The sequence below is a fragment of the Paramormyrops kingsleyae genome, chromosome 19 (assembly GCF_048594095.1).
Source record: "Paramormyrops kingsleyae isolate MSU_618 chromosome 19, PKINGS_0.4, whole genome shotgun sequence".
Lineage (NCBI taxonomy): Eukaryota > Metazoa > Chordata > Actinopteri > Osteoglossiformes > Mormyridae > Paramormyrops > Paramormyrops kingsleyae.
The window spans coordinates 12,242,883-12,267,630 of NC_132815.1; the positions used below are offsets into that span (position 1 = coordinate 12,242,883).

Below are 24,748 nucleotides of genomic sequence, written 5' to 3' on the forward strand. Positions count from 1 at the left end.
TATTAAAGAGATTTACATAAGCCCCGCTTCCCCAAACGCGTGACTAACGTGTTTCCACCACCTTATCCGCCCCTTGGCATGCTAGCAAGACTATTACTATTTTTTAATACAATGTTAATATGAAATTGGCCAAAAACAGAAGACTGTTCTGTGTTCCAAACATTTTCCTCTGTTATTTCTTTGGAACCCTTTAAGCACGCATCATAATTTATTCCTATTGCCTCACAAAGGGTCATCCAGAGGTCCGTCCGTTCGTTTAACGATGCGAAGCATGCCCCACGTTCTTTGCACACCTCTTCCGCTTGCAGAGGATGTCTTAAAATGGCCACTGCAGCACTTTTGCACAGCAGTGAGATGTTTAGAGAGAAATTAGAGCCTCATTATTATATTTTACTGTAGAAAATATATTAAAGTTCCAAAAATAACCCACCTAGTGAAGTAATTAAGAACTTCGTTTTATAATATTTCAGATTCACCTGACATTACTAAATAAATTTTTTTTTAAATTACGCTGCATACTGACCTGTGATACACACCCTATTCTGATTTCTAAATATCTGTCATTAAAATTTTTTACAGTAAATGTCTGCATTATTGCTTAGGCAGTATTATCTGTGTGTGCGTACAACTCCATTAAAAAAAATAAAATCCTTGTAACAAGTAAATAAAAAATGATCACATTCTGTCACCAAGGAGGCAGATATATTAGTCTACAGCAAACCACAATTAAGCAGTTTGTTTTCTGGCAGTACACACAGTATTAGGGTAGTCACGACAGAAAAAAAAGAATTCTTGGCTTAAATGCGATAATTCCAGAATAGTGGAGAAATAAAAAGGCTGAAAACTGAAAAAAAAAAATTGACTCGCGTTGTCGGCCTTGCTTTACGCCTACAAGAACCTCTCTGACTGGAGGTTCCTTGGCAGAAGTGTTCAACAGCCTGAAGTTGAGTCTTATCACAGAGCAGTCTGTAAGTATGCTATCTCCTCATCAGTAGATTTCCATTTGCAGGGATCTTAAAATAATCACACTGCATATTACACTTGTTAGCTTTTCAAGAATAAGTCATCAAGCATTTTCCGGTGGTCAGACACAGGAGACATGGAGGGGGGGGGCACGGGAAAGCGGCTGGATCAAACCGCTGCGAGAAATGCAAAAAGTCAGGTCCACTTCAGCAGTATTCCAGGGCGGAAGATCAAATGCAACCTGATTTTTATTGTTTTTCTTCATTGTATTTACTTTTTGTGTTCTTAAGTGCCAATGCCACAGACGACATTCTGAGTGACGTCTAACCTCACCGTAGAGATAAATGGAAGGTTCTGTAAATCTACACTGAAGGTGACCCCCTGCGTTCCCGGCAGAATACCGATTTCTGAAACAGGTTTTGTCTGCCTTAGCAAAATCAAGCAGAAATAAAAGTAAAGCAAAACGAGCTAACTCCCACATATGGGGTTGGCATTGCCCGCAGGTTGGCATGGCTGCGCAAATCAAAAAGTGCGGCTGTATTCCTCTGTCCCCCTATGCTGCTTGCAGTTTTGGTAGAAACCACCCGCTGGGTCTCGTTAACGGTAGCTTGAGACATACAGGCACATTAGAGGCTACAGCTTAGATGAAATGTGCTTGTCAGGCTGTCAGAAATGTGCTACTTTGCCACAGACGGCCAGACCAGCCTTCCCAGTGTGGAAATACTGCGATGTGACCTAGACATTGCTGGTGCCATTCCCACAGATGGCCAACAAATGTCACCTCAGCAAGCATGTAACCGCGCCAAATACAATTTTCAGTTGGTTCGTATTTCTTCATTTCAAGGGTGAAGGTTTCTGCATGCTGATAATTCCTCAGCATTGCATCGAGCCCTGTCCTGTCGGCTGGCTTTCGGGAGTTTGCAGTGCTGCCTTTTGGCTTCTCTCGAGCGCCGGGGGTTTTCGCCTGCAGGCAAGGGATCGTTTGAGATTGCTTCCGCAGAAGGGTTGAAAAGCAACCAACCACCAGTTAGGTGACAGATTACATCTGGCTGGCTGTGTTTGTATTCAGGTGAGGTTGTTGGGTTATTGTCAGCGGAAATCCACATCTGTCAGCTGGGCACCACCTCAGCTTATCCGGGTTTGTCTGAAACGCTACTGGTAATCTGACCTATGTCACCAAAACACCCATACAGACAACCAGGACTGACTTTACTACAAATGCATCCATTTTCGATAGACGTCTATCTGATGCAGGGTAACGGCAAGCCCGCAGAGAATCATAGGAAGCAGAGGCCATGAGACAAGGGTACACCCTGGGCGGGACGCCAATTAAACACAAACATTAGTCATACAATTCCCGCAATCTGCATGTCAGCATTACAGCAATTTAAATGCAGGTCAAAGTCATTGACATTTCACCTATAGGTTGCGAGTCAAAGTCCAAAGAGGAGCCATTTTGCTGCACCCCTGAGAAAGCACTTAACCCGAACTGCTCCAGTAAAATAACCAGCTATAAAATGGGTTTTAAGTCATGAAAAAAGCTTTGGATAACTAATAAAATAGTAAACAATAAAACAGCGAGACAATAATGATAGCCTGCAGGTCTATCAACCTTAATCTTTTCAATAGCATGGAATTAGTTATTTAAGTGTTTTACTTGTTATTTATGCTCTTTCTAAAGCTTGTAATTTTTAGTAAAACCAGCACGTAGCTGCTGTAATAGCCAAATGGAACCTCGAGGGGCTGGTTGGTAGAAAAAAAAACATGCATGGGGATTCCCTGGGACTGGGTCTTAAGACCCCCTGCTCAAAACCACAAGTATGGTGCATGGCAACAAGTCATATGGAAAATGTAGATTGTGAGCAGCTGTTTGTGCAACCAAAGGAAAAACCCCAGTCAAATACCCTGCTTTTAAAAACTGTAAAAACAAATGTAATAACTAGCGGGTTGCACCTTTAAGGAATTCTTGAACTTGTCTTGGATGTCCATAATGTGAGACAACTTCTGTTACTACCAGCCACTAAGATTTTGTCTTATAAAACTCTGGATAACATTTACAAGCTTCAGGAATAGAACAGCAGGGTCGATTAAATACACATTTTTCCATTTGTGGACATCAATTAATGGTTAAAAGAAGCTTTGTAACATTTAGTCGATTTTATTATAATTTTCACAATATAAATTCTGCTTTCAAATTTTCAAAATGTTTACCGTAAAAAATGAATCTCAGGTAAGCAAACAAATTAGCAAACAAGCAGATAAATGTCAAGTCATGGTCAGAATACAATCAGCTGTCAAGGCTAATTAAGAGATCGGGTACCGGCAGAATCTAACAAACACGGCAGAACCTGAAAGTCGGTTATGTAAACCTGAAACACCAAAGAGCAGTTAAGTTAAAGACGCCTGCATGAACTTTGCGTGAATTGTTCCGAGATGAAAAAGAACTTTGAGGTTGAAACACAAATTTGTGACCCCAATTTCTTTTCATTTGCTTCTTAATTTACGTCCAAGCTGGCAGCATTGCATTCAGAGGAACCTTTGTGATGTAAGGGACCGGGGCTGTCTAGAACCCGTGTGCGTGTGCTGAGGTCTACACCAACTGCAGGGCCTCACCAAATCAGTCCTTTAACAGGGGTGCACCTTCTGCTTCTGCTGACATCCATTCCAACACTATCACTGCGCTCCTTCCATCTCCTCCAGAGTGGCCAACAACGTCCCGCCAAGACCCCTGCCGGAAGGTGCGGGGGAGGGGAAGGGGGGAGGGGGGGCTGTTGTGTTTGGCACCTCCTGGAATGTTTTTAAAACCCCAGTATTATGATGGAGTGTGTGCAGTATAAATTTGGCGGGGGCCTTTAGAACGTGCAAACGCCAGCTTCGGTAAGTGTAACTCAGTGTCCTGTGCATGGCTTCAGTCTCAATCACAGCACTGACAGGCAAATAACTGTAATGGCGGAGCAGAGACAAGCCACAACGAGACCTTGAATGACTCTCATTATATCAATCCCTCCCTCATTCTCCATAATCTTACCAACAAAGGTTGCTTTTGGGATTTACTGTTATGATTGCAAAGGCAAACCAAAGATGACCACTGGGATCATCTCCTCAAGATTCAAGATTCTTTATTTGTCACATAGTTATACAAGCGCATGTAAGATGCAGTGAAATGCACACCTGGTAATGGAATGGTCGTCCTGCATTATGCTAAATCTAGAGTTCACGGACTACAAACAACAAACGTGTTTATACACTTGGCTGACGGAGAATCAGTACGTGACTGGTGAGCAGTGGAGTGAAAAACAGATCATTCTTGCAGTTGGAGTTGGCCGAATGTGTGGCACTCTTTAAAAAGTCATAAAAACTACACTGCATAAATACTTCAGTCATATTAAACTGTGTTTTCAGTCATCAGACAGCTATTCAGAATCCACTAAATATTATTTCCTAAAAAACTGAACTACTGAAAAAAAAAATCCATTCATATTATACACATAAGCATAATATCAACCTATCACATACTGAAAAGGGGAGATTGCTTGCGCTTGAAATACAGTCATTTTGGCAGCAAACAAAACTGACAACAGAGGGAAAATATTACAAACTGTACATATTTTATGTTTCTCCCTTGGCAAATGCCCTTTAAAATTCAGCTCATGACCCTGCATAAAACATAAACACTTTCAGTCATATAGAAAAAACAGCAATATTAGCTAGATTTGACTACACTGAATTAATCTAGTATGGCAGTAGTAGGACACAGGTAAATTGATGCCTCATTCAAGAGTGAGTAGGGAAAAGGGGGAAAAAAATATTTAAAAGCTTAACATAAAATGTGGTGTCTTTCATATTATCTATACACACTTCAGGTGGCCTGACCAAATAGCCAGTGAAATCCCATCTATGAAGAATAAAATAAAAAACTGAAAAACATGTTTTGGAGAGTTCTTGCCCTACTTAGCACCATTGTTGCTATCTAGGTTGGCATGACAGAGAATGACAAATCTATGCCGTTAAAAGAAGGCGTGCGGATGAAATTACACCTGTTCGTCACAATCGCCTTTGAAATTCGACACCGGCCCTGCGTGTTGCCAAATTATTTTTGTAACAATGCGGACTGATCTTTAAACAAGCGAAAATGGGTCGTGATGGCGGAGCTCCGGAGAAGCCGCTGATGTTTAGCAGGACCACTGCGTCACAAGCAAACACGCTTGATCTTCCGGTCGCGGCTGCAACATCTCAGCCCCGTTACATATGTAAATCACAGCAATGAGCGATTAAAGAAAGAAAATATATACGGTGCGTGGCACATGAAATCACGACTTAGAATGCTGTAGTTCGCCTTGCCAAAATGCTAAATTTAAGGAAACAGCGCAAGCACACTTGACGAAACGCGTTGCTGTGACTCTGAACAAGGTAACCGTGACGTCCTAAAAGTAGTTGAGCGATTAAGCGTATAGCATATAAAAAATAAATTTAAAAGTACGTTTCAAACAACTACTCAAGACCGTAACGTGAGAGGGTTGGTTTGGGTCCATACAATTCCCTGCGTGTCGCTACTTAAGACACGTCTTCCAGCGCTAGCGAGGCCCATTTTCCGTCATGGTTGGCATATGGCTCCCGTGTGCAGCCACATTTGAGACATCTGCTTCAGATTAAAGTCACCTCCATCAGCTCTGCCCACCCAACTCTCGCAAGCCAGGGTGGCCTTCGAGCTCAAAAGACCATGACTACTGGACATTGCCGGGGAAGTTTAGCATCTTGTTACTTTTCGTGGTTCTCAGACATGTCAGCTTAAAAACCCAGATTAAACACCCAGGCTTAGCGTGATAAGTGACAAGAGAGTTCGGGATTTAATAATTTTAACATCAGAGTAACAAAATCTGTTATACCTCTATGCATTGCATGTCTAATGCAATCAAACTGACTTGTATATCAAAAAGGGTAAATGAAAACTGCTCTAAACCATCCGAAGCCAAAAAGAGTACTTTCATATCAGAAACATTGATTTCAGGCAAAATTTGATATATGAATACATTCAATACTAATTTCAAAACCATACATAATGATACAAATATTAAATAAAGGAATGACAAATATTTACAGAAGTATATATTCACAAACATATCTAAAATGCCTGTTATAGTAAACATTCTAACCTATATTATTTCTAAATAAGTATCAATAATACCTACTACTGTCATTCATGAAATATAAGAATTGATAGCTGTAGTTTCATGCTGTTTGGCTTTCATGACAGCTTCCCGTAAAGGGGAGAGACGACTCGCAGGTTTATGGGGACAGAGTACTCATTTACTTAAGGGAAAAGCAGAGACATTACTCATTGCTTTAAGGGGAAACAGGGGACAGCAGAGGGACATTTTTAAAGGGGAATGGGGACACATATAAGGAAAAGGGGGGAATAAGGTATATGGGGAGAGAGGGGACTCATTGTTTAAGGGGAAAATGAAAGACAGAACTCACTGCTTTAAGAGGAGAGACAATACAGTTTGTCGAGTAAAAATGGAGACAGTAGACATTGCCATAAGAGTGATAGGGGCAGTACTGAAAGACTCACCGACTGCTCATTGAGATCGTGTGTGTTTTCCATAGGGCCTGTGCTTCCAGTCCTTCCAGTCCTCTCCTGGGATCCAGTCAAACCTCTGTAGGCATGCAGAGAAGGTGTCAGACGGGGCAGACAGAGCGTGCCTGAGTTCTCGCAATCGGACAGAAATGCGGTGCAGGCATCCCGCGTGCCGACCGGCCGCCTCGCTTCAGAATGAGCCCAAATCACGAGTGCGGTCGGGCCGACTCTGCCGGTGGCACAGCGGGAGAACCGGCACGGCGGCGGCTGCAGTCTCGCGTAAAAAGACCAGCCCCCCCGACAAGGTAAACAAGGGAACCACCTGAGCTTGTCCCGTCATTGGGCCCGAGTGCGTTTTCTGAGGATTATGCGAAACAGACAAACTTAATTAAAGCCACCTGTGTAACAATCTCACCACACTGTTGACATGTACTTTGTTATTCCTCATGACATCATTAAGCTGATTATAATGTGTTGCAGTAAGTCACCCATTCCCCTTAATGTTGAGGCAGAAAATTGACAAGTTCGACTGGGAGGGCAGTGTCCACAATTGCAGTGCCAGGAGAAGTCTCCAGAAGCCCATATATCACAGTCTTGCACAATAACAAAAACTGGGTACAACAAATAAGTTGTCTTCCTTGTTTTTGGCTGCAGATCTACAATAGCTATCACTCTGTAAAACACCTAAAGATCCACGCAACAAGGGTAAAGGCTGTATTTTTCATATTTCTGCAGAGAGGAACAGCAGTGCAGGAGCAGCAGAGACTGCAAAGCGACACTGGCCACTGGGAAGCGTCCCAGTCGCCACCCACATGCGGCGCGAGTGAGGTGCTGAGGGCCGCAGTGCCGAGCTGCACCGCGTCTCTGGAACCTTGGCATTTCCCAGGTGGCTCGATCAAAGCCTTGACTTTTACACACCAACCGGCGCTGGGGGGGGGGGACGACGACTGCATGGCCCTGAAGACTAATGCTTCATTAGCAGCGCAACTCGTTTATTATCGAAAATCCCGCATACGTGACTTCTAATAGCTGTCAGGGCGTTACCTGGTTTTTTTTCCTTCTTCTAACAAACTGAAGCAGTCACACTCAGGTGTGGAGGGTAGAGCACAAATGGGTTAGACGCCATTGGGGGGGGGAACGAGACAGCACTGCCCGCACTGGAGAGAGGATTTCATATGCCTTTGAGAGCCGGTGACAGTATTGCGAGAGACAGGGAGGATCTGTCCCCTTGGGGCACAGATTCATAGGCTTTCACCTGAGGGACTGAGCATGGTGACGGCCAGGTGCGTACCAGGTGTGGGCCTCTCACCTGAACAGCCAGGTCACCCACAGGCGAACTAGCGGCCTTTCCTCAAACAAATACGCTCAAGTACATTTGCGGCATTAAGCTCAGACGAAGCCTCGACCTTCGCTGAATAAGCTACTGTTCCCCCACCCGCCTACGTCCCGATTTCACGGCACACACAGGCCAGTCTGTATACCATAAACACCCAACATTGCATGCAAGCCTGTCCAACAGTTTCCCCGCTCTGCTCGCGCACCCCCACTGTCTTTTGGAGGGCTTCTCTCTCCGTGGAAAGGCGGTCTTACAGTCTCATACTGCTCACATACAGCTCTGGTGCTCTTTGTTCTAACAACTGTCCGAATGGAGAATGAATGATGCATTTGAAGGGAGTAAGAGAAAAAAAAGGTGTATTCTGCTGTGTCCTAGGAGAACAGTGCTTTTTAATTATTTTCAGCTCCTCTTCATCTGAAACCAAAGACAATAATGCTTCAGCTTGAAGGTTAGACATGATGAATTGATTTTCTCCTGTTATCTGAAACCTCTACTGAGGACATTTACACATATCTTATTTAGTGTACTGTGATTTTTATAAGCAATTATTCCATTAAAAAGGTTGATATTAAACTTTTCCTACAGAATGATACCAACCTCAGCAATATTTCAGCCATCTCTAATAAATGTGTTTTTTTTTTTACTTTCAGCGCGTGGTGGCCAATGCAACTAAATGACGGCATATCATACAATCGTAACTGCAATTCTTCTTGATAAAGGGAGGGTTTATTGTATAATATATTATTCCATTTTGATTAATTTGACACTGAAAGTATTACATTACAAACAGTTAAAACAGCCGTTTACGTCTAAATTAAATTAATTTCTTCATACTACAAAATGTCAGCAGGAAATACCGTAACTTCCTCAGGATTCCTTTTAAATGGCGCGAAGAAAAATAAGGGTTCAGATTCCCCATTCTTAAACATCAGTTTCCTTTACTAAAAGAAACACGCTTTCGCCCCCGCAATGAAATATAAAATAGTCTGCGAATTAATATCTAATACACGCATACGTAATAATGTAATACTTTAACACCTGACATGAGTGCGTTTCTAAAATTAAACAATATGTACACCTTGATTATGCCTCCAGATATTACCGTAAAAAACACCGAAAATACACGAGGATATTTATACTCAATCTTAAAGACGATAATAATTTTAAAGCAAGAATTTTTAACATCGGTCTTTGTGTCTCTCAGTACCAAACCTGAAGTTAAAATGCTTCGGAGAAGGTTACACAACCAGCGACATAGGCCTAATAAAGAAAGGAATATATCACAAATAATCCTACAGGTTCCAAAGGTACAATGGCTTTAACACTAGATAATTTATACTCACTTAGGCATACTAAACGACTGCGATATATTCCTTCTTTTGAGAGTGTGCGATTCACAGTAATAATTTTACATTAATATATATTCACAGTGATTAAAGAATTTAATTAGTTTAAAGTGTAAATAATGTTAGGACACGCCCTACACTTTCGTGATGTTTATTTTTGTATATTCGTTAACATCACTGAAATCAAGACTCCACGAAACGTTACCTTAACACAGATGTTAATATCAGAGGACGCGCTATTTAATCTTGATTTATGTCCATCAATCAGTATTCAGTCTTCCCCAAACCGATTTATGATCATATGACAAAGCGTGACAAGGCCTGAAAATCAATTATTCGCACTAAAAACATTTGCGAATATAATCCATTAAGGCCCATTATATTATTCTCTTATGAGACTAACTGGTGATTTTTTTTTTAGAAAAGACATTTCCAAATCCGAATCAGTTTAGGCCTCGAACGAATAATGGGTAAGTCGTGCTCCAAATAAAACTGTCCGGAGCTCCCAAAACAAAAGAAGTGGGTCGTGAATAAATACGTGTTAAGTATGAGCCCTTAATGCGAAATTCAACCTGTATGTTTTCTGAGGTATCAGATTTTTGAAGTGTCTGTAATGACAGCAAGACAGGCTGACAGCCAAGTTTCAACTGAGCTTGAACGTAGGACCCGTAGTGTCAGGATGAGAATCCTATTTCCTACATATCAAGTATGAACACAAACTCCACGTGGAGCCGGAGAGAGATCCTGCTTCAGAGTAAAAACTGAAGCCACAGACGAACAAACAAACAAGACATCGCGCAGAAATGTGACAAATTCAGGCTCACTGCGCTTAGGCGCCGACAAGCCCGGTGGGTGTTTTTTAAATAAACAAATAACAAAAACAAACAAACACATAAACACGCGGTGAATTCAATTTTCTTGCAAAGCGGATAAATTAAAAACCCCCGGCTGTCTTAAAAATTATATTTTGGCAACGTATGGAAATTTAATAATTTCTTGTTATCACACCACAGCAAGTATTTTTTTAGTAAACAAAATTATTTATATTAAAAGAACATAATGTAAAGGTGTTCAAATTCACAATCTACATGGGTTTTCGTGTGCTCGTACGTTTATTTGGTATAATTCTGTTTTACCAGAAATAAATTATGCCTTTTTCATTTTAGTGCGAAGTTTTTGATACGACAATATAGAACAAATCGACCACAAAATAATAACCATTCACCTCTCGACAACTTAACTGAAGGCGAAAGTTCGCGTAAATATTAAACCTTCGAACGTGTAGCGCGTCAGCAGTTTTAAGTCCGTTTAAATTTACTGTGAACTGCCAATTAATTTGCTGTATCGTTAATAGGTTTATCTCGAAGGAGCGACAGTTCCTTACAAAAAAAATACATTCCGCGTTTAACAGTGGTTTTATAATATTACAATAAATTAATGAATAATTTGAAGCGCATTGGCTAAAGAAATATAAGTATCCTGACCTGACGTCGTAGATCTCCGAAGCTTCAAAAAAATATCCCACTTATTCTCCGCTTCATATATTCATTCCATCGATACTGTCATCCCAGGATAGCTCTTAGGGCGATGGGAATTAAAAGCTTGTTCGCTTCTCCCCGCGCTGTCAATGAAATGATGTACTTCTTCGGTGTCCCAGCAGTCGGGCTGCCTATAGATACTGCCCGATAACTGTAGCAATGATAGCGAAACAAGAAAGATCGCAAAATAAATTAAAGATAAATAATTCACGTTAAGAACAATTCTGTGCGGTCGTTGTGCAAAATGCTTCCTTGCACCGTGAACAGTTTTTTTTCCCCAAAATCCTTTTTTTTGCAATTCGGTACAAAAGTTTCTCAAAATACACTCTAACACGCCTCAGTATTAAGGTCCTGGCGCAGCAGCCAATTTAATCACATGGCAGAGCGCATGCGCGGCAGCTGCCATGCGGAAACCATTTGGCAAGGGTTCAACATTAATGGGATACAGCAGGGAAGGGCTGAGGAATCCGAAATGAATTTCTTATTAATAGTTGAGTCCGCAATAGCCCTAGAGCTCTGATATTTATATATTGCATTTCTTACTCTATTTCGCTTTCACAACAATATGGCAATGCAAAATAGTTTTGACTGTGTTTTGCAGTTAGTTAAGACCGCTCTTTACCTTGAATTATGTTGTATGGTGCTTCCGTTGCTTTTCGCGTGGCCCTCTGTTTAATTTAATCTTTTGAGGAGTATTCTTAATGAGATGGACTAATCAAATGCGTTAAGGTAGATCCGCTTGAACTACTGTAAACTGCTTTCTCGAAGTTTTTCTCGGACCGGGACTCCCGGGCTTTCACGGTCTTTAGTATCTTAGTAAGTGTTCACCTTACTGGCGATCTGTGTACATAACGATCGAGGGCTTCCCGTTTGTCTAGCAGTGCATTTCGGCCAAAGTTTTGTAAATAAACTGGCTTTTGTGTTCTAAAATCAACCAAGCCGCGTTATGTTTTCTCTCTTCAAATAAATACTGGCCTTAGACATTAAGAAGTAGAGACTAAGCGATGTCGTGTGGTGATCGAGTCATGACCAGGAACTGCACGGCCATTCATTTAGAAATTAAAGTGTTATTATCAATATGGATAAAAAACAGAAATGTTTATTTTGAATTGAATGCATTCCGCGAGCATATGACCGAGAACAATCAATAAAAAACCCACAAGTCTGGTTGCCAAAAACAGCAACAAAGATAACCAATTTCAGTTTTGTTGTACATCCGTGCCTGCATTTAAGCGGCTGCAGTAAACTTAATTTTAATGTTTTGTGCCATGGCAAACAAAGAAATAATTATAACAATAAAGATCCCAATCACAGTACAAAGTAGTTATTATAATTAAATATTTTTGTGAATATATCAGATATGATATATGTAATTTAATAAAACCGTCACGCAGATTCTTCTTTTCATATATAGTAAGTTCAGTACAGCTGCTTCTGTTGTCTTTTAAATATCCGCATTGATATATGAAGCCTGTTCAAAGAGGCATGATGGCGGGGGTCAAAATGGAATTAATCTGAACGCTAACGTGTGGCGTATGTCGCAGCTACTTACACAGGTGACACTTTCATCCAAAGCAACTTATCATTTCTGACTATTTATATAGCCGGATGTTTTTTCTGGACATATTCACGCCTGGAATCGTGCTTAAGGGACTTAAAACAGGAACAACAAGATCAGTGGTCTGGACCGCCATGTGGGGCAGCATATGCGTGTATATAATGTTAACGTAAATACATCCATTTATCTTCTAACCACAGCGACATAAATCTATGGAAAACGTAAATGTGTATAATCCAATACATCATAATCAAGTTAAAAAAAAAAAGTTTCACGAAAATTTGTAATTTTACCGTTATGTTTTCTTAGCCAGTGGTTTTGTTTTGTAAATGTTTTTGTATATACGGTGTGATATTGAAAACCACTCTGCTTGTCTTTGTTGCTTTTCTTGTACTGGATCCTTTGAACTTTTACAGGTAGAAAAACTTAAGTATTTGAAAGCAGTCTGGGAATCATGTGACACTTCAGGACCCCTCGGCTGTCGGGGGAAAATGTGGCCTTATGGGCTTGATTGAGATTTATAGACAGATTTTCAAAGCATTTGAAATATTAATTGCTTTGGAAAGTCAGCTGTGATGACCTAGCCCTTAAGGTGCTGGTTCAGGCATACGGACAGGTTTGCATCTTGAGCTTTGGGGTAGTATTCTGGCGCGAATGGCCGTCTGCATGTGAATATCCTGTTATAACACTGGTGTGTTTTCCAGAATTTCCCAATGTGTTCTATATTTCCCAAATCAGGCTGCCAACCACAATGTCCCCCAACTAGAGAACAACTTTTGGAAACTGGAAGTCAAAGTGCCCTGGTGACCAGTGACTTTTTTCTGTTGACCTCAAATCTAGTTATTTCATCTGCAGAACACACTGTACATGAAATTGTAATCTATTCTAATGTTACAATAGCAGAGATTGGTTTCTGTGTGGTACAATACAACTTTTCTTTTTTTTTTTTTTAAGAAATGTCCTGAATTTTATGCATTCGGCAGACCGCTGTCAGATTCCTTTGTTTCGTTACTAAAACATTTATTTGGATTCTGATTCGGAATTCTGCAGGACTTTTTTTTTTTCCTCGATGCGGCCTGGTTTTGTGGAAAGTCTGCTCTGTGTACGAACGTATCAAGGATGGTGACATCAGCGTTTCTGCCTGATCAAGCGAGCTGGTTTACAAATTACACGGTGTTTTCTGCATTTATATGATTTGTTTAAAGTTCTCCCGGGCACTTTCGTTGTTTGTTCTCTGGAATGTTCTCTAACACAAGCCAAATTTCCAGCCCCCCCCCCCACCCCAACCCCCTTCTCCAAACACAGGGAGCCAAGTATTTCAGCACTGGTTCCATTTTGTGGTATGGACAGTTGCCTAGTAGACTTTGGATCAGTACAGCTCCCTGAGCTTGTTATACTAGTCAAGATACTCCAGATCCATGCTCTGGCCTCCCTTTGACCAGATACGCTAAACTAAGGAGACAAGACAAAAAAAAGAATCACCTTAAGTCAACTCTCAAATATACATTAGGTGTTCAGGCGTATGCGATGCAACACTTGGGAATGATGTTTGTGTCGGTCGAACCGTCGAACAATAAAAGTATTGTTAGACCCAAATACTTTTTCTTTGGTTGAATTTTTGAAATATTTTCCTAAGTTTTGCCTCAATCTCAAAAATAAGATTGACATTTAAGGTTTACGTAGCTACTGGTACTGTCACTGACAGAAACCAGCTTGTGAGTCACCAAATATGTGACATCTGGTTAATTTCCCCTCCCTCTGGTCATACCTGCTGTAATTTACCACACAATGGAAAGAAGGCATGATGTCATTTGCTTACTGTGCTCACCTTCTACCAACATGTCTGGGGGAAAAGAAAAACGGCAGAAGGGGGACAACCCAGCAACAATACGCTGTCAGTCTGACACGCAGTGGTGCCTGCAGTGTGACAGCCGTGCTGGTGACGCCCACCTCCAGTAACAGCACCTCCCGTGATACAGTTTCCAGTGGCACCACGGCAGGAGACAGCATTCCCCACCGACAGCTCCCCCGGCGATTACGTTTCCTGGGACAGCGCCTTTACGTGACAGCGTTCCCCGCCGGGCGTTCCCCCACCGAGGGCCAGCGCTCCTCGCTGGCCTGGCATCCCATGGCATGAACGTTGAGGAATGGACACGGTGTCACGTTCCCCTGCTGGCACGGCACGGCGCAGATTAGCCCGCACCGACGTCACGGCCTGAGTGGTGAGGGAATCGGTATACTAAGAACTGGCATTAAAGGCCGCAACCGGTGCTCCGCGCGCCGATGCGAGACCCGGTCGATATATCAATAAAATCGGTAACACGAGACATGCTGACCCGTGGAGGAAAAAGGATATCAGGACTCAGTTATGTTTCAGAACCTGAAATATTCAGCAGTACTGACAGAGAGAGAGAGAGAGAGACACTGAAAGATTTATATGACAGCATATCGGGGACTGGAGCGGCTGGACCAGTGTTCTCCTCCGTCCTAACCAACAACCTCTGTTTCCTTCCAAACGCTAAGTGTGAGAGACCCAATCGGTGTGCCGTCGAACAATAACTTTGCGAGGTGACTGACAGAATCGTCAAAATAAATTAAAAATTCAGGCCGACCTGAGCTCAAAATAGCTGGGACGGTGGTTGATCCAAAAATCTCCCTGAGCATGCCCATGTGAGGGCTTGGCAGGGGGGCTCGTAGGCTTGACCCCTGGCCCCCTCCCTGCTCCCCCCTCCCCAAACCCTCCCACCCACCTAAGGCTAACGGACCACGCAAGCCATATGACCCTCTAGGGGAAGCGTCGTCCTGAAGGAATTAAAGGACCTTCGCCTGTTGACATTTCTTTTGTTGCTAATTAGCAAGAACTAATTTAAAGGGTTCTTTTCTCAGAAGTTGTTTTGTGGAGGACAGGACCAGGTGGGTCTATTTTTTTAGACAGCTGTTACTTGGGGGGGGTGGAAAAAAAAAAGTTTAGTATCTTGCCAAGTCAGGCCCCATGATTCTTATGAGGGGTGAGAAAATGCCATTTAGCTCAGTAGTATTTATAGATATGTAAGAAACTTTTGCCTGGGACTGTGCTGACGACGTAGAACAAGAAGACATTTCCAGAAGTGTCTGTCAAACAAAGTATAAAAATAATCAGTGAAAGACAGGCCAAGTCATTTTGTATCACAGTAGGCATGTGACACTGAAGAATGTCAGCATGACTTATTATCATTACTACAATCTCCCTCCGTGTCGCTAAGCTCGTCCCCTCCCACCTCCTCAATGGGTTTCCCAAATGGTGGAGGAGCCGCTTTTACTTCAGGGCTGCTGTCATGCGACTTCCCACGGTGGCAGATTTTCAGGACGCTCTGCGCGGGAGCGTCGTGAAGCTAAAAACAAAAAAAGCAGTCCGTGCATTGTCGCGTTGCAATCGTCCGCCGGGCAATATCGTCCAATATCGCCGGCGTTGCCAGTGGTTATGAAAAGGAGCATGAGTAAATTTACACGTATATGCATAAACAAACAATATAAATTTTCGCTTTCCTGTAGTTTGATATATGATCTCATGAGCAGGTTAATGTTTTACGACCGTGTTTTTACCTTCACACCTAACTGAGAGCGTTCCGCGACTGGTAATTGACCCATAAGGCACTAAGTAGGTTATATCTGTCTAATGTCTTCCCACGGGTATGAGTGCATCCCGCGAGACCAGTTTTGGGACATTACTCTGCTCCCGTCGACAGCTGCGCGTTCCGTAGTGGCGGAAAGCCGCAAGCGAGAAAACCGAACCGATTCCCAGCTGAGACGCGGGATGGAGCCAGGATCGATGGGCGGACGTAGGTCTGCGTTTCTGCTTTCGGCCCCCGGTCCAGTGCAGCAGGAAGGAAACAGCCTTCTCTGGAAACTGTAAACGGTCACTGGAAACCAGTAAAACCCATAATGAACACATGCAGTCACTAGTGCCCTAATTGCTACAGCAGGCTACCACTGGGAGGAACAAAGGAAATATTTAGCACGTCATAAATTTCCGTAGCGTCCTGTCGAGTGGCTTGAGTTCGGATTACGCTTCTATAACTGGGTATTTCTGAGTGAAATTCAGGGTCGTTTCGTGAAACTGGGAGCACTGGTTTGTTTTGGTCAATGTGATGTGTCAGATTACTGAGCCAGTCGCTTCTGTCGGAAATCAGTTCAAAACAGCATTCAGTTGCTGATTACACTGTTTCTTTGTCAGTTTTTTTTTTTTTTTTTTTTTTTTTTTAAGAAAATTAGGTCTGCTGCTGATTTAGATAAACACTATATGTTTTCTCACTTTAGGGGGGGGAAACGCTGAACTTGTGTGCAGGAATATTAATTCGTCAAAACAAGAAATGTCTCCCTCTTGGCTGACCATAAGGTCTGTGTTTGGAGAAGCCAGCAGAAAAATGAGTGCTGTTGCCTTCCTCCAGATGGCATCTGTACTTCCTCAATCCCGCTCAATTAACATAATTAATCGATTAATTTAAAGGCATGGCAGTGTGTGAGTCACACCCTTCAGTAATTACGGGCCAGGCATATACAGGTACTTCATTCTTGATATCAGGCCCTGTCGCCCGGTTTTACATAATCGACACTGCTTGTCCTCACACAGGGTAGCATGCTGGCTAGTTGGTTAGAACTGTGTCATGCTTCCAGCGCTGGGCATTTGAATCCTGCCATTTGTTCTGTGTGTGTAGAGTTTGCATCTTCTCCCTGTGATGTGAGAATTCCCTCCCACAGTCTGTGGACATGCAGTTAGGTTAAAGGGTGTCTCTAATTGGCCATAGTGAACGTCTGTGTACCTTCTGATTGGCTGACACCCATATAGGCCGCTTCTCTGCCATTCGTCCCACGCTACCTGGGATAGGCTCCAGCCCCCCAGACCCGCTCTAGAAGAAGCGGTTGTAAGATGGATGGATATTGCCACATGCTTTGACTGACGCTTGGCAGACATGTTGTGAAAAGGCCCCATTAAAAAGCAAGTTAGCTTCCTAGCTTGATTCAATGCCACACGGACCCATTGATTTATTTAATGCTTTATAAGGTCGTTAGTACGGCTTCGGATGGACGTAATCGGCAGTAATACGAAGGAGACTCTGCATTTCTCAGATCCCAGACAATGTCTTCCCCAGCTACAGGCCAATGGGAGAAGTTAATGAAAAGCTTTCTCTGTCACTCCCTTTCCGGTGTCGCAGTCGTATGACTTTTGCAGCTCTCAGAGATGTTAGGATCACGGGGAGACTTTTGTCCTGAAGAGTATGACGACAAGAATGCCATAAAGAGCGTCTGAAATCTGTTGCAAAGAAAAAGCTGCCTGGGTAATGTGTGTGTTTTTTTTAATAATGGCTGCCAACAAATTGGTTTGCCATTTGTTGGCGTTTTCTTTTATTTTCATAATTTTTCTGACTGTAGGAGTAATACTGGCCCTAGACCTTTTTTACGGCTGGACTCGTGTACAGCTACTGTTGCAGATCCAACATCTTGCTTCACGTAAATTGAATGGTTTATGGTTTTGCGCGTAATATTTTAGTATTACATCAATCTCGGGAGACGGGACTCTCGCAAAACATTCCATATTTCAGCTTCTCTTTAATCTCAAATACAGTTTAACGACCATGAGTAAAAGCTATTTGCAGAGCGTGATATACTCTGTCTGGAGTATTTTATTTTTATTTTCTTTGCAAAAAAAAAAATAACCTCCACATGTATTTTTTTTAGCTGAGATACGAAGATGTAGCCGGCAAGGGGGAGTGGTTTGCATGGAGCCCCGATTGCTGGGCTGGAGTTACGTTATTTCCAAAAAAATTCCTGCAATATCGTATTCCAGACTGTCACTCTGTTATATACATCTTGTTATATCTGTGGGTGATGGATCTTTGTACAGTTTGTACAGTGAGTTTTAAAGACCTGTTATGAATGTGGACATCTGCTTGAACTAATGGTTGAGCAAAAACAGACCTCGGTATCTCAGAATGGCAGTGGGGGGGGGGGGGACCCTTCGAAAGCGAAAGCACCAAAACACATGACATGGGTCATACAGCTGGCTGCTTGTGTGGTACTGGGAGCAGACAAGAAGTGTTTCTGCTATACTAACACCAGTCTGAAGGGTGGAGGGCAAATCAATTCTGACTTCAGCTGAGGTGACCCGGTAGCATTTAATGGGCTTTTTGTATGGGGCTGGCCCACCTGCAGTGGGGTTGGGGGGGGGGGAGAAGAGTTCACACAGCTGTAGATAATGTTCAGTTCCCGCTTGGCGCGCCCCCCCCCCCCCCTACACAAACTGCCCGCTGCCTCTGCTGCGGGACTCTGTTCTCATAAGCTTTGAATGCCGCTGATCTCATATGCAGAACTGTGGTCACCACTGGCCCTGGCCTTCGGCTGTTTTGCAGCCCCCTGGGGGCTTTAATGGGAGCCAAATTGCTAATAGTTCCTCATTAGCCCTTTGTTTAATGGTCCGGTTTGAAGATGGGGCTGTACAGCGCTTACCCAGAATGCACCATAAATGTCAGATAGTGCCATAACTCACACAAACGTTAAATACTGTGCACAAGCTGCGTATTTATTTACAAACTATTTTTATATGTATTATTTGATAGGTTTTATGTATTTATACTAGTGACCAAAATTGTGGAAACACCTAGTATTTTTGACATTATGCTTTAAAGATTACTACATGAATATTGGCGATAATGTTTATAAACAATCAAAGAATGTTTGCAAATATCATATATTAGACGGAAGTAACTGGAGTAAATGGAATGAGGTTCTGTAATCTCAAAAAATTGGAAGTGTTTTCATAATTTTGGCCGTTAGCGTATATATTTATCTTTTTTACCCCATAATGAATATAGTCATGTGCACATAAAAAAAGAAAGAAAAATAAATAGTGTGCATGAAATTCTAAATCAGGGCCTTTCAAATCTGGCCCTCAATTCCAAATCCAGGCCTTGTTTTCAGTTGTCCCAGGTAGTTAGTTTAATAATTACTGATTGTGATTGGCCACAGGTAAAGGAAGGCTGGAAAATCAGCAAAGCTCGGCCCTTGAGGAGAGCGACTCGAATCGCCCAAATCTAAATGGTTTATGGCTTGTTGATATTTAAAAACACCGTTCATCAACACTGTTGATGAAATTCAGATCAAATATGCACAGCATTAATTATGTAGATTCACATGGAATAGTAGTATTTAGATAAGGGGTGGGGGGGTAGGAGACGGCATGGCGGAAGCCCTGACAAATGGTGGCATGCAAGGGGGCAGCTTCCCCCGGGAATGTGTGCCGGGGAAACGCTGCCACCTGTGCCCCGTGCACGTGTCTCCCGGCTCTGCCGTGGCGAGAGAGGAGGCCACTCCACTGCTGATAAATAATTTCCAGGACAGAGAAACGGTGTCGCGCATAGCAGCCATCCCTACGGCCACAATAGCGGCCTGGCATGCTAAGCCCTCTGGCGCGATAAGCCACACCTCTTCGCAGCGGCCTTTCCCGGCCCTCTCTTAAAGAGACGTTGACCTATCAGTTTGGTCATGTGTGAGGTGGCCCCACCCTCTAAATCACAGAACCCAGTGTGAGTGGGGCTCACCGGGGGGGGGGGGGGCAAGACCCCAAAGACATCATGCTAAACGCCTGAACCAGAAACATGTGGCTTCGTATATGTCCCCTCTCCTTGCCGTCGACCCTTCCTCTACACACCCTGGTCGTATATGTCCCCTCTCCTTGCCGTCGACCCTTCCTCTACAAATCCTGCTTCCTGCGCGGTTGGTGGGAGTTCCAAAACAAAAAAGGGGGACCGCAAGCGAGGAGGGGTGGGGTGGGGGGGGGGGTTTCACGATCATCACTCTCGACATTAATCCGATGTTTCCCTTTCTAGGGTGTGAGCTGGTCCAGCTAGAAGTGTCGGGTGACAGAAGTGTCACCCTGTTAAAAACAGATCAGTGTGAAAATGAAAAAGTGAATTAAAACATACTATGCTAGTACTGTCCAAATTATACTATTTCAGTGTAAGTAGTACTGTGTAAGGTGTACTATCTAAATGATACTCTTACATTGTAAGAAGTGTTGTCTGAATTACATTATTATTGTGTAAGTAGTACATGCAAAATGATACTAATACTGTGCATGTAGTACTGTCTAAATGATACTATTACATTGTGTAAGTAGCATTGTGTCAGTAGTATGGTTAAAATGATAGTAATACTGTGTAAGAAGGACAGTCTAAATGCCACTATTACTGTGTTTGCAGTACAATCTAAAGCATACTGTTATTGTGTAAGTAGTACTGTCTAAAGGATAATATTACTGTGTAAGTAATCTTGTCAGAATTGTACTCTTATTGTGCAAGTAGTACTTTGTAAATTATACTATTACAATTTAAGTTTCAATCCTTACATCCATTTTCTTCAACCGCTTGTCCTATTCAGGGTCACAGGGGGTCTGGGAGGCTGCAGGCGCAAGGCAGGGAACAACCCAGGATGGGGCACCAACCCATCGCAGGGCACAAGGCGGGGAACAACCCAGGATGGGGGCACCAACCCATCGCAGGGCACAAGGCAGGGAACAACCCAGGATGGGGGCGCCAACCCATCGCAGGGCACAAGGCAGGGAACAACCCAGGATGGGGGCACCAACCCATCGCAGGGCACAAGGCAGGGAACAACCCAGGATGGGGGCACCAACCCATCGCAGGGCACAAGGCGGGGAACAACCCAGGATGGGGGCACCAACCCATCGCAGGGCACAAGGCGGGGAACAACCCAGGATGGGGCATCAACCCATCGCAGGGCACACTCACAGACCACTCACTCACACACTCACACCTACAAGCAGTTTGGTAACTTCAATTGACCACATTATGTTTTCAGACTGTGGGGGGAGGGGGGAAACCAGAGTACCTGGAACAAACTCCCATGACGACACAGGAAGAACACGCAATCTCACACACATGGAGCCATGGCAGAGACTTCAACGCTGGTCCCAGGGGTGTGAGGCAGCAGAGCTAACCACTGCAGCCTCATGCTGCCCTACAACACAAGTAGTGCTGTCAGAATTATACTCATTTAAGTGTAAGCAGTATCATCAAAATGACACTAGTGCTGTGTAAGTGGGACAGTCTAAATTATACTATTTTGGTGTAGGTAGTATGACCATACTACTTACACAATAAATGATACTTTTATAGTGTGAATTATACTATTAGTAGCATGGTCAGAATAATACTAATACTGTGCAGGTAGCACTGTCTAAATCATATTATTGTGCAAGTAGTACAGACAAAATTATACAATTATTGTGTAAGTAGCACGGTCTAGATGATACTAAGTATAACGTATATATAGTACAGTCTGATTGATACTTAGTACTGTGTAAGTAGCACTGTTTAAATGATACTGTTAGTATGTATGTAGTACTATCTAAATGATAATATTACTGTGTAAGTAGTACTGTCTAAGTGATACTAAGTAAATGTGTTGAAGTAGTACCGTTGCTCCTATTTCTGATTCAGTCGTTGGCATATCCTTGTGGCCTTTTATGTAACTTGTTGTGCAGAATGGACTATTTTGGGGAGGAGGGCAAGTATTCCTCCGGTGGGGGACTGGGCCAGAGCAAAGGACTAAAATTGGACCCTGTCAGCAGGCCATCCACTGTCTTGGGTGGATAGCAGGAGCGGAGTCGTCGGCGTGTCACTGCCGGAGGACCGTGGAGCTGTGGAATGCCAGGAGCCGCCCCCCCCATCCGCCCCCAGTCTCCTCTGCAACCTTCTCTCCACACCCACCTGCTCCCCCTCTTCCCCCTCGAGCCTTCACATTCACTTTCTCAGCCACCTGCCCCCACTTCATTCCAGCCTTCGCTGCTCCTCCAGGTCCCAAACTCTCCCCACTCCCTCTTTTTTTCACCCCCTACACTCCTGTCCCTTACAGGGTCAAAGGTTAAACCTAATCTCAGCTCTCAGGTCAATCTCACCCCCGAGCATCACGTTCAGGAATTGCTACCGAAATCACCTGAAAGAATTCAGGCCAACACGAGTGTAAAGTGGATGGACGAGAGCGAGAGAGGAACTCAAAGTGAGGTGTTTGACAAATGAAATTATCAGTGATAAATTATTAGATGCAAAGCATCTGAGAATCATCCAAATTCAAGAGTCATTCAGGAAATGTACATATGATGGAAAAAAAAACAGCTTTGAGTTTCTTCTTGGTGTTCCTTTGCGGTTGAAATGCTGCAGAGCTGCTCTGTGAAGTTAGGTACCAACTGGGAATGGCTTCCCCCCAGGTGACTTGGAGGTCCAGCACAGCACCTCCATCTCCGGATCATTGGCAAAGAGCCCCCAGCACAAATTACCCATCAGAGTCCATCTAGCATGGAGTTTTTGGGCCCCCCAGTCAGGCAGGGGCTGTGAGATTATTGGTAGGAACTCCTACGAGGAAATGACAGCACACATGGTTTCTCCATTTCATTCTCCATGAGTGCGACCTTCAACTCCGCCATGAATCCAGAGAACACTCTGTCCGCCTCTCGTCTTTTACGTCTTGGAGCCAGCCAGCCTCTACGCAGAGATTCCCCAGGAGTGCAACTTGTTCTCCCTGCAGGACCTTTCTCAAAATGGACAGCAATAAAGGAGTGAGTTAATGGTGTATGTGAGAGATAAACAGGCACAATTAGGAATGAAGGTGGTCACCCATAGATGGCATGGAACTAACTCACTTCCAGTGGTTTACAAAACCAAGTAGGGATGTTTTTGCTCTGCGTGTTAAAACATGTTGAACTACACAGTGTGAACCCAAATGCAGAACAAGAGAAACACAGAATGCCCAGTGAGGCTAAATAACTAAACCAGCACATCTATAGCAAGTGTAAATGCATAATTATTAATCAGAGTAACACGAATACTTGAAAAATTACTCTTTATATATAGTATCAAGCCAGGTTTTTACATCAAACTATTTTATACGTGGATGCCAAATAGAAAAGTAGCCCAATTTGAGTCACCTTGGCAATGCTAAAAATATCATTCCTTCCCGGAGTATAATATAACCAAATATGTCTGGTGTTTTTTTTTTTCTCAATCAGGCCGCGACTTGGCTATACAAAGCAGCTGGGACCTGAGCGTGAGGCAACTGCGCCAGCTTGAGGCCCGTGCCAGCGACTGCCCCGTGCCAACGACCCATCCGGGAGCATCAGTGCCGTGCTGTATTCCAGATGCCGACCCGAGAGGCGCCTACTCTGGCAAACTTGAAAACAGAAGACAAACAAAATCGCCTAGTCGAACGAATGTTTGCACTGCTGACGAATGCAGATAATGCACGTATTTACCCAACACAGACACTGTTTGCGGTTGTAATGAGTTTGCGTTGGCTGTGTGTTGACTATCATGACTAGCATGAAAGTCTTGCGTATGATTTCCTGTCTATTTATACGCTCTATGGACCTTTTAGAGTGATGTCCCAATCTTAAGACTATGAAACACACAATGAAAGTGGCAGGGGTTTGTGTAGAGGCCAGAGGCAAGGAGGAATGTGACTGGCACCAGGGTGTGTAGGAGGGTCAATTCTTCATGGACCTTCTCTGTGACTTGTGCAAATGTGTAATGACAAATCACCTGTCAAGTTCAACATACACAGTAGTCATAACAGCGGCAGTGGGCATATGGACGTCATGTGGTCCTGTCTGAAAAAGTCCATCCATCTTCCAACCACTTATCCAGTACAGGGTCATGGGGGGTGGGGGTGTGGTTGCTGGAGCATAAGGCAGGAGAATATCCAGGACAGAATTCCAATTTGCCCACATACTATGGGCAATTTAGAGACAACAGTTCACATCACTGTATGTTTTTGGACTGCAGAGAGAAACCCATGTGGCACGTGCAGAACATGCAAACTCCATGCACGTAGAGCAGGAGGCATGGTGACAGTGGGACAGCAGGCCACCCATCCAGTCACTCTCTGGGGATTTCCTGTCACATGGGAAATTGTTCCAGCTCAAATGTCTTACATGATTAATGTAACTCAGAGATGCCCACTGCAATTAGCAAGTCCATTTAGAAACTCCCAACGAGGTCTCCCGCTGTGGTCAGATGTATCTTATAAATCCACCGGTAACCTCTCCTGGACAGATGTTGAGTGGAACCTGATGTTAAGTGTCTCTTCAGGACAGCTGTTGGAAACAGGTCAACCGTAAGTGTACCTCAAGGACAGATGTTGGGTCGTGATCAACGCTAAGTGCTGCTGGAGGGACACAACTGCACCCAGTCAGCGTTATCTTGTGATACGGCACTCGTGGGATCGATACGTGCACTTCTAGGGAATCTGGAGTGCGCTTTCCAATAAGACCTGTTTTGCCCTGTTTGGATGGGACGACAGAGTCTCAGTGCAAAACATCAGGCGGTGGAGGTATTTCATTGCGCTCTCCCCAAGACTTGAATAATAGAGGAGAGATTCAGC

General features: G+C 43.5%; 1 protein-coding gene across 9 annotated transcripts in view; it reads right to left on the reverse strand.

The window, feature by feature from the left end:
- The window catches only part of eya4 (EYA transcriptional coactivator and phosphatase 4), a 49,336-nt gene extending 38,208 nt beyond the window's left edge, over positions 1-11,128 (reverse strand). For 8 of the 9 annotated variants that reach the window (XR_011984050.1, XM_072702561.1, XM_072702559.1 and 5 more), the window contains exons 1-2: positions 10,708-11,128; positions 6,536-6,620 (exon numbers count right to left, since the gene is read on the reverse strand). Coding sequence is in view for 8 of the 9 variants with exons in the window: in XM_072702561.1 (XP_072558662.1) it covers positions 6,536-6,568 (33 nt within the window). In the remaining variant the exon portion in view is untranslated. The remainder of the gene's footprint in view (positions 1-6,535; positions 6,621-10,707) is intronic. The other variant, XM_072702560.1, reaches the window with a different exon arrangement.
- Between the last annotated feature and the right edge of the window lie 13,620 nt (positions 11,129-24,748).